This window comes from Diadema antillarum, unplaced genomic scaffold (assembly GCF_040938485.1).
Source record: "Diadema antillarum isolate AM-2024a unplaced genomic scaffold, OU_Dant_1.0 seq00001296_RagTag, whole genome shotgun sequence".
Taxonomy (NCBI): domain Eukaryota; kingdom Metazoa; phylum Echinodermata; class Echinoidea; order Diadematoida; family Diadematidae; genus Diadema; species Diadema antillarum.
Window position 1 is genome coordinate 93,051 of NW_027272075.1, and position 16,106 is coordinate 109,156.

The 16,106-nt window shown below is 42.4% G+C and overlaps 1 protein-coding gene across 3 annotated transcripts in view; it reads left to right on the top strand.

The window, feature by feature from the left end:
* LOC139708058 (E3 ubiquitin-protein ligase RNF126-like) overlaps nucleotides 1–16,106 on the top strand; it is a 180,469-nt gene that overhangs the window by 69,516 nt on the left and 94,847 nt on the right. For 2 of the 3 annotated variants that reach the window (XR_011709323.1, XM_071620040.1), the window contains one exon: nucleotides 7,358–10,000. The exons of the other annotated variant lie outside the window; for it this stretch is intronic. Coding sequence is in view for 1 of the 2 variants with exons in the window: in XM_071620040.1 (XP_071476141.1) it covers nucleotides 7,358–7,441 (84 nt within the window). In the remaining variant the exon portion in view is untranslated. Of the gene's footprint in view, nucleotides 1–7,357; nucleotides 10,001–16,106 lie in introns of those variants that run through there. 3 annotated transcript variants of the gene reach the window in all.

The following is a 16,106-nucleotide window of genomic DNA, read 5'->3' on the forward strand; positions in this document are numbered from 1 at the left end:
ATGTCGAGGGGGGGTCAATTTGACCCCCCAGTTAGAATAGGGTTAAGGTGATTCAAGAATACATGGAATCTAGCATCTACAGAACACCAAAGAAATGAAAACTGATTTATTTATCTACAGAAAATTATCAAAAAACAGAGTTATTTTGCACTACCTATAAAGTCAGTAAGACTACAGACAATAAGAAGCAAAAAGCAGAAGTACCACCCTTCCTCATGTCTTGTAAAGTGGAGTCATTTGGTTATATTAGTCTTCTTTTACTCTACGTGCGACAATACTACATTTCCCTGATTGATACTTAAATGTAAAGCAGGGCTCGACACTAACGGTGGCCCGGTGGCCCGGGGCCACCAAAAACGCACGTCGGGCCACCAAAATTTCAGAAATGAAGAATTCTTTTTTTGGTGGCCCGATCAGGCCACCAAAAAAGGTCAGATGTTTGCCTTTAGGCCACCAAAAATAAACGTTAGTGTGGAGCCCTGTGTAAAGTATTTGCTTTTTTTCTCTCTCTCTTTGGATGTTGTTCTATTGGTTAAAGTGTTTCAAATTGAGCTTGCCTTTACATTTCCATCTATATCATGTGATTATACCAAGATAATCTATATCACTGGAAATTCAGTGGTGGATACTGTGCCGTAAACTCACAGGTTTGAGTATGTAGATTTGTAGTGGGCCAGGATTTGCAAGATAAAGATGATAGTGCATTGGTAGTATAATTTTACTTCGTAAGGCCTCTCTGTCATGAGACAACCCATCCTTCATGCATGTCTTTGCCTGTACAAGTGATGAAGTACAAATGTAGTATAACACGTGCTCTCAGAGAGTAATACTGAGTGCTTCATTAGTTTAATCCTGTTATTTGGAAATGTTTGAACACATGTTAAGTGCATACATGTATTTGAAATTGAAGGTCTTTCAGAAAGTTAGTTTATTACTTATTTACTTACTTACTTGTTTTTCTTTTTTTTCATCATCATTATTGTGTCATTCATTTTCATGTGCATGTTTGTGTAAGGATTTTTAGCTCACCTGAGCCGAAGGCTCAAGTGAGCTATTGCGATCGCTCTTCGTCCGGCGTCTGTTGTGCGTCGTGCATCGTCCGTCGTGTGTAAACTTTTACATTTTCATCTTCTTCTTGAGAACCCCTTGACCGATTTTCACCAAACTTGGCAGGTAGCATCCCTAGGGGGATAGGATCTTAATTTCTTCAAGTGGGCACCATATCCCTCCTGGGGGGGCCCAGAGGGGCCCAAACCCCCCACAATTAAGGAATCTTAAAAAATCTTCTTCTCTAGAACCTGAAGTGATAGAGCTAAGTTAATACTATGAATTAGTACATTGATGCCTGTAGTTTCAAGTTTGTTCATGGCGGAACCAGGGGTGCCCCCCTTGGGACCCAGGGGAGGGGAGTGGGGAGGGGTCCCAGGGTTCTCGCCAGGAATTTCTTCACGCTTGTCGGCAGTTGTACGCGCTGTTCTGGGGGTGGGCACGGGAAGAGCGGAAGCCCTCGGTGATGCTCAATACAACAGAGATAAATCGCCGCTTAAATGCCACTAAATGTGACATTTTCACGGAGATGTAATGAACGTTGTGAGGGGCATATTCTCACAGAAACAATGCAGAAACTCCATACCTTTTGTTGGCGGCAGTTCCTAAATAATAAATGAAAGAGAAGTAGGTGCCGATGGTGAAGGTTCAGATTTCTTTTAGGCCTTTCCTGTTTCACTGTTGCAGTAATTAGCCGTCTCTGCATCGCAACAACGCGCGCCGTGTACTAACTATACCCGTAGTGTTTTTGCTTTCTCGCCGTCTGCTCGACCATGTGGTAGGCCTACTGCATGCAGATGCGCGAGAAGCGATCGAGAACTTTCAGGACATCGTTGCACTTTCCTTTCTGGGTATAGACCTACTACGTACTGCGGTAGTTTGGCCGTGACATCAAAGAGATATCATACAAAAATGTAATGATGGTTATTATTCCGAAGGTTTGTTTAATCATGAAATGAAACGATTCATTACTGAGTAGGCCTACTTCGAAGGTTTGTAATCGAAAACAACAACACCAAAGGTCGGTACTACAGATAAATGTTCAAAATAAAGAAAACTGATTTCGTTCGAAGATTAACAAACATTTTTTTTCTTTATTATTTTCCGATCAACGAACCTTCAGAAAGGAATCTATCATCTATCATCTATCATCGTTATTGTTTCGGAATAACAAACCTTCAGAATAAGAAAACACTGTTTTGGGGCCATTGTTGTATTCCGAAATTATACTGGCAGAACGTTCGAAATAACAAAACTGATTTCGTTTGGAATTAAACGAATATTTCTTCTTTATCATTTTTCGATTAACGATCATTCAGAATTAAGAATGTTGAGTATTATTTTACCATTTTTCTTTTGGAGTAACGAACCCTCAGTGTTCAAAAACTGTAACCGTTTTGGGGCCGTCGTTTCATTCCGAAATTATACTGGCAGAACGTTCGAAATAACAAAACTGATTTTGTTTGGAAATAAACGAACATTTCTTCCTTATCGTTTTCCGATTAACGATCGTTCAGAATTGAGAATCTAGAGTATTTTATCATCATTATTCTTTCGCAGTAACGAACCTTCAGAGTGAAGGAAAAATGTAACCGTTTTGGGGCCGTTGTTTTATTCCAAAATTTCACTGGCAGAAACGTTCAAAAGAACAAAACTGATTTCGTTGTGAAATGAACGGGCATTTTTTCTTAATCATTTTTGGATTAACAAACTTTCAGAATGAAGAATCTAGCATTATTTTATCATTAATCTGTTGGAGTAACGAACCCTCAGAGTAAGAAAACTGCAACTGTTTTTGGGCTGTCGTTTTATTCCGAAATTTCACTGGCAAAACGTTCAAAATGACGCACTGATTTCGTTTTGAAATTTATGGGCATTTTTCTTTATTTGATTTTCGGTTAACAAACCTTCAGAATAAAGAATCTACAATTTATTATTTCATCATTACTATTTCTTTCAGAATAACAGACCCTTAGAGTACGAAAACACGCTGTTTTGTGCAGTCGTTTTGTTCCGAAATTTCACTGGCAGAACGTTCGAAATAACAAAGCTGATTTTGTTGTGAAATGAATGGACATTTTTTCTTAATCATTTCTGGATTAACGAACCTTCAGAATAAAGAATCTAGCATTATTTTATCATTAATCTGTCGGAGTAACGAAAAAAATGAACCTTGGTGGTGATATTAACTGATGCTGGTGTAGAGAAAATCAAAGACAGCTTGCTCAAAAGATAATTCCTTCTTCCAGTTTATTTTCTCCCCAGTCATTCCTGTCGTTCTCCTCCCATGAACCCCTGCCATGCATGGACGATGAACAAAACAAAATGTTACCGACGCTGCAATGAAAAAAAGAAGAAGAAAGAACACGTGCTCGAAGCAAATTATCTACACTTTTCAAGTTGAACAAATTGATGTTCGAAATGAAGAATAAAAAAAAAAACACGATCCCCAAGCAGTGGGGAAACTTGATATCATGGCTTGTGGAAATTTCCATTAAATTTCCACGAAAGCCAGGTGTCAGATAAAGGAATGCTGCGCGTACTGCCACCTTGCTTCAGTGGTCGTAAACAGCGTGTACATAGCATGTAAACCAACTTGGAACATTGATGAAGGATTATCCATTTATTTTCTGCCCATGAAGGCCCCCTAACCCACCTGTTAACAAACCAAGCCAGAAGCACGTGGAGCATTACGTACGTTGAACTTGAAAGACCATCATGACAGAATTACTATAAATTTCGGCCCGGAGAAGGAAAATGGAATATTCACGAATGACGTTTACAAATCCATGGAAAGTGAAAAGGCTCAAATGGAACGCATGGCTTTTTAAATTAAAAAAAAATAAATAAATAACCCGCTGAAACTACCAAAACCAAAATAACAATTTGCATTAGCTTACTCCATTGCACGTTCTTTTTTCTTTTCTTTTTTTTTAACGAAAGATGGAGTTAATTTTCTCTCTGCGGCAATGCTTTAAACGCATCTAATTTTGCGTCATTGCCAATGGCCAGCTTCCTAAAGAAGGGATACGAATCCTTTCAAATATATACGAAACAAAGTCTAAAAATCCTGGGTCCTGGCGGTGAATTCCGGTGGTATTATAAATCCTGCTCACTATCAAAATTTAATCATCTGTTCCTTGCGCCATTTTACCAACCAACTGTTCGTGAAAATTTCATCCTAATCTGTTCCCAAATTTTGACTTATTTTGCGAATAGAGAGACAGACAGGCAGACAAACAACAAACAAACCAAAGCAGCAAAAAATGAATAAATAAATACAACCTTTGGCGGATGGGGGCATGCATTTCATATCGTTTGTTTTTGCATAACCCGACAACAAGCGTGACAACAAGCGAGCACGTGTCAGCCTTCCTCAGCCTCCCTCGGCCTCCGACCCTCTCTTTCCGTCCTCTCTCTCCCTCTCACAATACCGTCGTACACACAGGCGGCTGTGTGGCCGGCTGGGTGCAACCAGGGAGGTGGACCTCCCTGGTGCATGTGTGTGTGGATCCCGAATCAGAGTGCATGTGAGTGAGCAAGTGTGTGATGTGGTGTGTTCTGCAACTTGTATGTTGAGCCGCGTTGTTGTGATCGGTGCGGTGACTGCGTGGATAACTTTTTGCGCTTGTAAACTGCTGCTCCTTTCAACATCTAGCTTCTTTTCTAGCCAGATAATAAAGACTGAAAAAGGCGAGAAATTCGTCCAAACTTAGCTCGTCAAGCAAGTTCACGCGTGGTGTTACCCTTGTCGGCAAATTTTACCCTTGTCGGCAATTGTTTCTTCAAACCGCACGCTTGTCGGCGCCGACAAAGGTGATATACACTGGCGAGATCCCTGGGTCCTAATGGGGCCCAAATTGTATATTTTCATCTTTTTCTTGAAAATGCCATTATGAATTTTCACCAAAGTTGGCAGGTAGCATCCCTAGGGGGAAAGAATCTCATTCCCATCAAATGGGCACCATGCCCCACCTGGGGGGCCCCAGGGGGCCTAAATTTGGACTAAATTTGGACCAAAATGGTAAATTTTCATCTTTTTCTTGAAAACCCTACCACTAATTTTCACCAAACTTGGCAGGTAGCATCCCTAGGTGGATAGAATCTCAATTCCATCAAATGGGCACCATGCCCCACCTGGGGGGCCTCAGGGGTCCCACCCCTCCCCCGCTCCTGTAAGGAATCTTTACAGATTTTCTCTAGAACTGGAAGTGATTGAGCTAAGTTAATACAATGAGTCAGTATATTGATGACTGTTGTTTCAAGTTTGTTCATGGGAGAATCAGGGGTGCCCTCCCCCCACCCCCTTGGGACCCAAAGAAGCGGGATGGGATGGGGGGGGGGTCCAAATGCGTGCCCAAATTTTCATCTTCTTGCTGAAAACAACATAAGGGATTTTCACCAAACTTGTCAAGTAGCATTCACATAGGGATAAAATCTCAAAGTGTTTTAATGGGCATCATGCTTCCTTGGGGGCCCCAGGGGGTCCAAACCTCCTAAATTTATGAATATTAGATAATATTTTTCTCTAGTTCTAATCAAAAGTGATAGGGCTTTAAGTCTTTTTTCCCAAGCTGCATAATCCAACATTCTATAAAGTACAGTGTACTTGGCAGGTATTTTTACCAGTGTGATGGAATATGGAAGTGGACACCATGCCCCCATTCTCAAAGCTACCCCCAACATAAGTTTCCAATGTTCTCAGGTAAGAGTCTGCAAGAATGCATGGAAGGTGAACTTGAGATACTCAGGTGAGCGCGTGACCCGCGGGTCTCTTGTTGTATCTCATAAGTTACTTCTTCAACTGCGCCTTGAGCATGTTAGCTATGTGGAATTGGCACATTATAAGTACCCTGTATTATTATACCCCCGCCAAACGAAGTTTGAAGGGGGTATATAGGAATCAGCGGGCGGTCGGGCGGTCGGGCGGTCGGTCGGGCGGTCGGGCGGTCGGTCCGTTGCAAATCTTGTGTCGCGAACTACTTCCTCAGTTTTCAACCGATTCCCATAAAACTTGGCACAGATGTGTGCCTTGGGTTGTAGATGTGCAAGACGTATTTTTTGACAGTACCCAAAAGTACATTGCCATGGTAACGGCATATTATGGGCAAAAATGGGTACAAATCTTGCGTCGCGAACTCCTCCCACAGTTTTTGATCAATTTTTATGAAATTAGGTACAGATGTTCATCTGAATATGTTAATGTGCAAGACACATATTTCCGCAGTGGCAAAAAGTGCGTTGCCATGGTAACGGCATGTTATTGGTAAAATATAGGGCAAAATGCTTCATGGCAAAACTGCTTCATCAGTGTTCTTTTAATTCTCATGGAATTCATATTGAATGTTTGTCTTAGGATATAGGTCAGCATGACACATTTCTTGACAGTGACAAAAAGTATGTTGCCATGGTAACAGCTCACATAATATGAGCCAAAATGATGGACAATTTTGTGTTGCAAACTACTTCCTCAGTTTTTGCCCAATTTCCATGAAACTTGGTACAGATGTGTGCCTTTGGTTGTAGATGTGCAAGACGCATTTTTCGACAGTACCCGAAAGTACGTTGCCATGGTAACGGCATATAAATGGCAGAAGATCAAGGAAAGATCTTGCGGATTTAACTACTTCCTCAGTTTTTTGACCAAAGCTTATGAAATGTTGTTTTGACCAAAGCTTATGAAATGTTGTTTGGCGGGGGTATAACCAGTCGCTGTAGCGACATTTCTAGTTATTATTATTATTATTATTATCTCATGGTCATGCAGCTGGAACTTGAAAGTATACTAACCTTGTCTTGAGCATCACTTGAATAACTTTGTCAAACATCCATATTTCCAGTCTTCTTCACACTTTAAAATGAAACACATATCTTCAAAACTTCAAATGAATGTAGATAAAAGATGTCATCTTTTAGATGGAAGTTTGTAATGTACCTTTGGAATCAGTGTATAACTTACACAGCATGGAATGTTTATGTCCTATTTTGTGGGATGATATATGGTAGGTGTTTATGCCAATCACATAATGATGTCTTTTCTATGCAAGTATTGTAGAAAGTGATCAAGATTCGCAGGGGCTGATCCAGGAATTCCTTAGAGGGGAGGCGCCTTTGCAAAATTAAAGGGGGCGCACACACCCCTCCCCCACTTTTTCTTTTATTTCTTTTGTTTTAACCAAAAGTGAAGGCACGCTCGATGTGCCCCCTCTGGATCTGCCACTGATTCGTATTGCCTGTACTGTTGAACATGCATTTGTGTTTATTTCCTGACATTGTTCTAACAAATATCTGCCTTTGTTGTATTTTTCAGGCTCTCCCAGGAGCAAAAGTGAGGCTGAGGCAGCAGGGTTGTGAGTACAAATTAAGATTTATATACCATAAAGAGTTCTGGTGAGTTTCAACAAAAACTACTCCAAAAAGCCTGCACATGTCCTGATTTATTCCTACTTTTTTTTCTTACTTTTTCCCTCTCATGTCCTACTTTTTCCTACTCTTATAGAGATTCTGTTCCTACTTTATTCCTACTTTTTTACATTATACCGCTTGAAAGCCTGTATCAGTGATTTTATAAGCACATGTCGAGTGGTTAGGAAAATCAGCATTTCGAGAAAACTGCCTTCAAAGTTTCCCTTCCCACGCCATCATGATCAAGGGGAGGCAAGACAGTTTTCACCTCTTGACAATAGAAGGTATGCTCCTAGCAACCTCCGCTATGTTCATTCAAGCTTAGCGCCAGCAGTCTACACACGACCAGTCAGTAACCAGGATGCCATGCCCTGACCAATAAGATAATTCCCTCATTGCTAGGGGTGGAGTCTATCTGCACAGCTAAATCCAAATCTTTAACATGTTTCTGTTCCATTGAGAGTCGGAAAATCATGGCCCAGAAAAACACTGATTTCTTGCCTTTCCTTTGATCATTTAGCTTCAAAATTGGCGGATTATAGACGAGACATCAGACTCCAAATTATGCCGAAAACAGAAGTCCGAATGTTTTGACCAATTTCATATTCGATTTTCTCGGCTCCGCTGTCAGCGACTTTAGGATCCTTTCATTGTGGCAGGTCACATATAATAATTCCTGCATCATTGTAGATACCCGCCAATCTATAGTATGTCAGTGTGATGAGGCATGTAGCGTGTCATATCCAATGTGAAATGTGAGATGAGGGCAAGAGCAGTCTACTTGTACAAGAACAAAATTTCATGAGGATGTAACTTCGGTAATACAATATGCATTACTTTGCTCATCTGCCCATACTGGGGGGGGGGGGGGGATAATATATAACAATCAATATGAAACAAGAAGTTCATTTATGGAGGAAACAGTAGAGATGAACTGTCACAACTGAAGAACAGGCTATCGGGTCTCATCTCTACTGTTGGTGAGTAATCTTGTCAGATACTGTGTAGACAAGATTGAAGTATGCAGTCCCAGTAATTGGGTCCATTGAAGGAGCTGGCCTCATCTGATTATTTTTTGTATATGATGACATGTATGCAAAGGCATCATCTCTGGCAAAGTTCTGAAAGCAAGCTGAGAATGTATGAAATATTATGTGCTTATTGGGTTGGGTTTTTCTTTGATTAACAAGTTTTGTTTCCTTTTTGTTTGTCAAGGAGTGATGATACATGCGATATTACGGAAAAATCAAGAAAAATTTTGTATGAACATAAATGTCTGTGTGTTTGTGTGTGCAAGTGTGAATTAATATATCTACAATTGTAGGTTTGTGAGAAAATTGTTATTGCCTATAAAAAAAAATGTATGCATGTAGCTCCTTAGTGTTTCCACACTTCCTTCGGTACTTCACAAATTACATCTGATTGATGAGGGGTGATGTTCAGTCCATAAATCATTACCAAGAGAACATTTTATGCCAGTGTAGAAGTGCAGAAAATCTGTATAGAGGTGTTAATGATGGCAGTCATGTATTGTTGGAAACTCTTTGGATGACTCTTGATTTATTCCTCATATATCACCATATCACTACCCTGTGTGGTGTCAGGAAATTAAATTTTGTGCCCATTTATTCCCCCCCCCCCCCCAAAGAAAACTGCTGCTGCTTTTTAGCTCACCTGAGCCAAAGGCTCAAGTGAGCTATTGCGAACGCTCTTCGTCCGTCGTCCGTCGTCCGTCGTGCGTAAACTTTTTACACTTTCATCTTCTTGTTGAGAACCCATGACCGATTTTCACCAAACTTGGCAGGTAGCATCCCTAGGGGGATAGGATTTCAGTTTGTTCATATGGGCACCATGGCCCACCTGGGGGGCCCCAGGGGGACCCAAACACCCTAAAATTAAGGAATCTTTAAAAATCTTCTTCTTTAAAATCAGAAGTGATAGGGCTTAGTTGATACCATGAGTAAGTACATTGATGACTATAGTTTCAAGTTTGCTCATTGGGGAATCAGGGATGCCCCCCTTGGGACCCAAGGGAGGGAGGTGGGGAGGGGTCCTAATGGGGCCTAAATTGTACATTTTCATCTTCACTTTGAGATCGCTATGTCTGATTTTCACCAAACTTGGTAGGTAGCATCCCTAGGGGGATAGGATCTCAATTTGTTCAAATGGGCTCCATGGCCCACCTGGGGGGGCTCCAGGGGGGCCCCAACCCCCTAAAATTAAGGAATCTTTAAAAATCTTCTCTAGAACCAGAAGTGATAGGGCTTAGATAATACTATGAGTTAGTACATTGATGACTGTAGTTTCAAGTTTGTTCATGGGGTTGGCGGAATCAGGGGGTCCCCCCCCCCCCCCTTGGGACCCAGGAGAGGGGATGGGGAGAAGTCCTACAGTTGTAATGGGACCTGAATTGTACATGTTCATCTTCTTCTTGAAAACCTCGTGATGAATTTTGACCAAAATTAGCAGGTAGCATCCCTAGGGGGATAGAATCTCAATTCCTTCAAATGGGCACCATGTCCCTCTTGGGGGGCCCCTCGGGGGCCCATCCCCTCTCCCCCCCCCCCCCCCCCCCCCCCTATTAAGGAATATTTAAAATCTACTCCAGAACCAGAAATGATAAAGCAAAGTTAATACCATGAGTTTGTACATTGATGACTTTAGACTTTAGTTCCAAGTTTGTTCATTGCAGATCCAGGACTGCCTGCCCCCCACCCTGGAGTTGAGGGGGGAGGGAAATCCATATGCAGACCTAAATTTCCAATATTCTCAGGTAAGAGTGTGCAAGAATGCATGGAAGGAGAAGTTGTGATAGTCAGGTGAGCGTGTGACCCTCGGGTCTCTTGTTTACCATTGAAAAATTCTTTTTATGCATATTTCACATGTTTTATATATTCCTCTGAGAATTCAACATAGGAAGCGCTAATAAGTGCAGTTGTCTAACTAGAGAAGTATACATCAGAGTAAAATGTGTGACGCTACATGTAACATCTGTCAAGTTCCTCCAGGGCATATAGGCGTAAATACCAGGGGGATGGGGGATGGCCTGTGCGAGCATCCCCCCTGAAATAAAAAAAAAAAATTTAAAAAAATGCCAGGAGAAGTTATATGATAGTACTGATTTCAGCATATTGCATGGAGTTTGCAAGCCCACCTAGTGAGAGCTGAACAGAACTAGTTATTCTGCCTTTTAGGATTTGTATACATAATTTTCTCAAGCGCTCACTTGCTCGCAAATAGTAGTATTGACTTAAAGTATGGTTCTGATGTTGAAAACATAAAATACAATACCAGAATACCTGCTATGGCGCATGCCATTCAGGACCATGTAGAAACTATGTACGAAAAACAAAACAAAACAAGACAAAACTGCCAGAATTACCCCTTTCCCAATTCTTGGATCATTTAGCAAACGATGCTATCTCAGTCAGGATTCATCTGTGGTCATACACAGGGATGATGAAGGGCAGTGATCCTGATGGGGAGGGGGCAGCAGTTGCCCCCAATGAAAATATTGGAGGTGCAAGCATATTTTATGACGTAAGTCTCCGATCGAGACTACATGTCTCATCGGGTGTAATATGAGATCCCGCTGGTCACATGTGTGGCAATTCGTTGGCGCGTTTTGTGTGTGTGTGAAAAGGATTTTCACAACCTCCGAATGTTCAAGAATTTCGCGAAAATTCTTCCTTGCGGACTTATCAGAATAATGAAAGAACAGAAGGATAGAAGATCCGCTGGCGTGGCCGCGGAAAAGGAAAACAAAGAGAAGAAAACTGACCGCGCAGCGGCAGAATCTTCGGGCGAAAACAGAGTAATGGAGTCACAGCAGGCGGTGAGTGCTAGCCAAGCTGACCGCGCAGCGGCAGCAAAAGGAACGGCTGCCAACACGGGCCGTGGACAGGGAGTACCGACGGTGATGGAGGCTGGCGACCGCTCGGCGGTAGCAGCGACTCGGCCTCGGATTACTACGAAATCCAACTCGCCAAAGTTGAGAAATGATAACTTTGGGACAGTAAACAGTCGTCTTGATAGACTCGAAGGCTTGCTCTGTCAGTTCATGGAGGCTCTTCCCAGTAAAAGGGAAGGGGTGGCAGGCATGGGACATGCACAGCCAGACCGACATCTTGATCGCAGTGGAAGTGATTCAGCCTCTGCTTCAACTTCTACTAGTGCAGATTATGACTTGGCACATACAGAAGAAATGGATATTGAGGATGATGACATGGTGCATGCCTTGGGTGCAGGGCATAGCTCAGAGCTGGAGTCGTGCGTGGATAGGGCAGAAGCACAGACAGTACCAGCTTTTGCTGCTAAATTTGCGGTGGCATCAGATATTGGACAGCCTCTTGATGAGGAGCTAGCAAGCTCTGTGAACTACTTGATGAGTCATCATCTGGAAGAGAAAGTGCTCGATGAGACAAGTAGCAAATACCCAGTGCCGTCGAACTGTCGAGGGATCAACACCCCGAAAGTAAATCAGACGATCTGGGACAACCTCTCTGCCTCTGTTCGTACGAAGGATGTGAAACTTCAGAGGGTCCAAAAATCCCTAACAAGACGTATCTCGGCTTATGTCAGCCTGCTCGATCCAAGCAACATATCTCCCGAACAGCAAGACGTTCTAGCTTTGTTGTACAACGCAAACTTTGAGATGAATGCTCTTCGCAAAGAATTGATAAAGCCGGATCTGAGCACGAAATTTACTCATCTCTGCAAACCAACAAACCCTGTAACCAAGTATCTCTTTGGAGATGACTTGGGCAAGCAAGTAAAGGACTTGCAAGACCAGCACAAAGCGGCGGCTGGAGTGATGAGAAGCGGGTTTAAAAGACCCAAGCCGGCCTATCACCCCTACCCAAGCCAGGGGTCTCAACGCAGATACAAGGAAGCTGGTTGGGTGTCGCGGACATCCTACTCTTCGGATTCGTCAGGGAGCACATCTAGGCCTTTTTTAGGCCAACGAAACCAGTGGAGGAAGAGGACTCCACAAGCTCCCCATACGTTTACCCCGACAGCGTCTCGAGAGGGACGCCAAGCCCCAGAGTACCGGAAGCTCGGCCAAGGGCAAGGCAGGATGAAATAGAGCAACTCCCAAACAGTGATGAGGTAAGGGAGAAGATAACATCTAATGTCAATGATTTTGCAGTCGGAGGTCGACTGAAGCTACATATGCACAACTGGGGAGAGCTTACATCTGATACATATATTTTGCAAGCTGTACAGGGCTACAAGCTAGAATTTGACCCAGCTAAATATCCCCCTCGTAGGGAAAAACCCCTTCATGAATTCAAAAGAAATTCTGAGGAAATGGCCTCGATTCAGGAAGAAATCAACAAGCTGGTTGAGAAAAATGTCATAGAAGCATGTGAACATGTAGAAGGGGAATTCATATCAAATATTTTCACAAGGCCAAAGAAAAATGGCGGCCTCAGGGTCATCTTGGATTTGACAGAATTAAACAAGAGTATTTTGTATCAGCATTTTAAGATGGACAATATCAAGACAGCTCTACCTCTTATTTCTCCGGGAGATTATTTAGCTTCAGTCGATCACCGAGACGCATACTTCACGGTTCCTATCCACCCAGATTCTCGAAAATTCCTGAGATTTACATTGGCAGGGAAGGTTATGGGAATTTCAAGCACTTCCCAATGGGCTTAGCTCAGCACCAAGGCTCTTTACAAAACTGCTAAAGCCTGTTTTGGCAACGCTCAGGGAGCAGGGTCACATTGTAATTGCATATCTAGATGATACACTTATCATCGCAAAAACTGCCGAGGAAATGCAGGCGGCAGTGAGCGCAACTACTAAGTTGCTATCAAATTTGGGGTTTATTGTTCACCCTGAAAAATCAGTTTTAGAGCCTACCCATGAGATTACCTTTCTGGGTTTCAATCTGAACACTCTGGATATGAGTGTAAGGCTGCCAAAAGAAAAACAGGAGAACATAAAGCAGTCTTGTAAGGAACTGTTGGCTACTGAGAAACCTGTTATCAGAAAAGTTGCGAAGGTTATCGGACAACTAGTGGCATCATTCCCAGCAGCACAATATGGCCCTCTCTATTATAGAGCCTTAGAGAAAGACAAGATTCTTGCCCTTGCAAGGAACAAGGGACATTTTGATAGGCATATGACCTTGTCAAGAGAAAGCATCCATGAAATTCAGTGGTGGATATTGAACCTTGAGTCACAGTTTAGCCCAATGCAGAGGGCAAAACCAGATGTGGAAATCCACACAGATGCCAGTGGTAAAGGCTGGGGGGCAACAAATCTGTGCACCTCAACAGGTGGCAGATGGAATAGTGATGAGTTGAAACAGGCAAATCAGAATAAAATTAACCTGCTAGAAATGGTAGCAGTTAGCCATGGGCTAAAAGCCTTTTGCTCAGAGAAAAGGAGCAATCATGTACTTGTTAGAGCAGATAACATAATGGCTGTCGCATATCTGAACAATATGGATGGCACAAAATCTCCTGAATGTAATCAAATGGCCATTGATATTTGGGAATGGTGTATTAGTAAGGACATCTGGCTTACAGCTGCTCACCTACCTGGGCGATTGAATATTGAAGCAGATCGCATGTCTCGAAAATTCTCGGACAGCACAGAATGGATGTTGAATAAGAGCATATTTCAACGAATAATCAGGAGATTTGGTGTGCCTGAAATTGACATGTTTGCCTCCCGCCTGAATAAACAGGTAGACCGATATATTTCTTGGAGGCCTGAACCAGAGGCCTGGGCAGTAGATGCCTTCACAGTTGATTGGAGTCAATGGGATTTTTATGCCTTTCCCCCATTCAATCTAGTGCCAATGTGCTTGCAGAAAATTCAGAAGGATAAAGCATGTGGGATTTTAGTGGTGCCCAATTGGCCAACACAGGTTTGGTACCCTATTCTTAAGAGTATGCTGGTTGAGGAACCCATGTTAATTCGAAAGAGTAAGACATTATTATGTCAACCAGTTTCAGGCACCCCACATCCTTTGAATAATCACTTGTCTCTATTATGATGCGGGCTTGGAAGGGACATTACGCAGAGCAGGGCCTCACACAAAGGACAAGAGACATCATAGCTGCGTCGTGGAAAGGATCCACTAAAGCACAGTACCAGGTGTACATCAGAAAATGGAAAAGATTTTGTGCAGAGGGACACATTAATTATTTGCATGTCCAAGTTTGTGATGTCCTTGCATTTCTTACAAATATGTTAGACAAAGAAAAAGTTGGATACAGTAGCCTGAATACAGCCAGGAGTGCCCTTTCCACGTTTCTCATAGTTGATGGTGGACGACAGCCTCTTGGGTCGCACCCACTTTTAAATAGGTGTATGAAAGGAGTTTTTCATTTAAAGCCGCCTGCTCCTCGCTACTCTTCTATCTGGGATGTTAAAGTGGTCTTGGACTACCTCAGAAAGCTATCTCCATCCAAGGCACTTAATCTGAAGCAACTTACTCAGAAATTGACTATGCTGATAGCACTTGTTTCTGCACAAAGGGTGCAGTCTCTTCATGTTATCAACCTGGACAGGATGAGGTGGAAAAAATCATCTGTTGAGATTTCTTTTGAGAATACACTGAAACAAAACAAGCCTGGAAATACGGGATTCAGTGTAACACTAAATGCGTACCCTCCAGATAGGAGATTGTGCGTAGTGAATTATATGAAAGAGTATGTGCAGCGGACACAGAATCTAAGAGGGATGGAGAGACATTTGTTAGTAGCTTATAAGAAGCCTCACCGTCGTGCATCAAAGCAAACAATTGCACGTTGGATTAAGACTGTCCTACATGACGCTGGTATCGATACACAGATCTTCAGTGCTCACTCCACAAGGGCGGCCTCTACATCAGCAGCACAAAGGAGTGAGGTGCCTGTATCAGAAATCCTCTCAAGGGCTGGATGGATGGCTGAGAAGACATTCAGAAAGTTTTATTGCAAGCCCTTACAAGATACTGGCCAATTTGCGAAGGCTTTACTGAAAATGTGACTTGGAACTTCAGTCAGTGTATGGAATGGCAGTCTGCACAGAGTGCACAGGTATGTCTGTCTGTAGTGATGCCGTTAATGGCTTACAGATGCATTGTTCTGTACGTGACTACAGGGCTTTGAAACCTCATATTACACCCGATGAGACATGTAGTCTCGATCGGAGACTTACGTAATAAAATAGGAAGATTAAATGAGAACTTACCTGTTTGAAATTTAATCTTGATTTTATAAGTAAGTCGTAGAGAAGAGACTACATCCCTCCTCTTCCCACCCTGCGACTTACGTAGCCTCATGCAGGTAAAGTTCTCAACATCTTCATCTTCCTATCAATATATCCTGTAGTCTCGTACAGCTTTAAAAAATTGCCACACACGTGACCAGCGGGATCTCATATTACACCCGATGAGACATGTAGTCTCTTCTCTACAACTTACTTATAAAATCAAGATTAAATTTCAAACAGGTAAGTTCTCATTTAATCTTCCTATTATTTTGCCCGCCCCCCCCCCCCCCCATAATTCCTGAGATGTGGAAAAATTTTCTTGCTTTTTTTGACAGAAAACTGTCAAAATATTTCATTCATTGTTCACCGTATTACTGAATTTCAATTTTGAAAATGCAAAATCTCCCTCTCATGGGAGGGGATTACACCCTGCACTG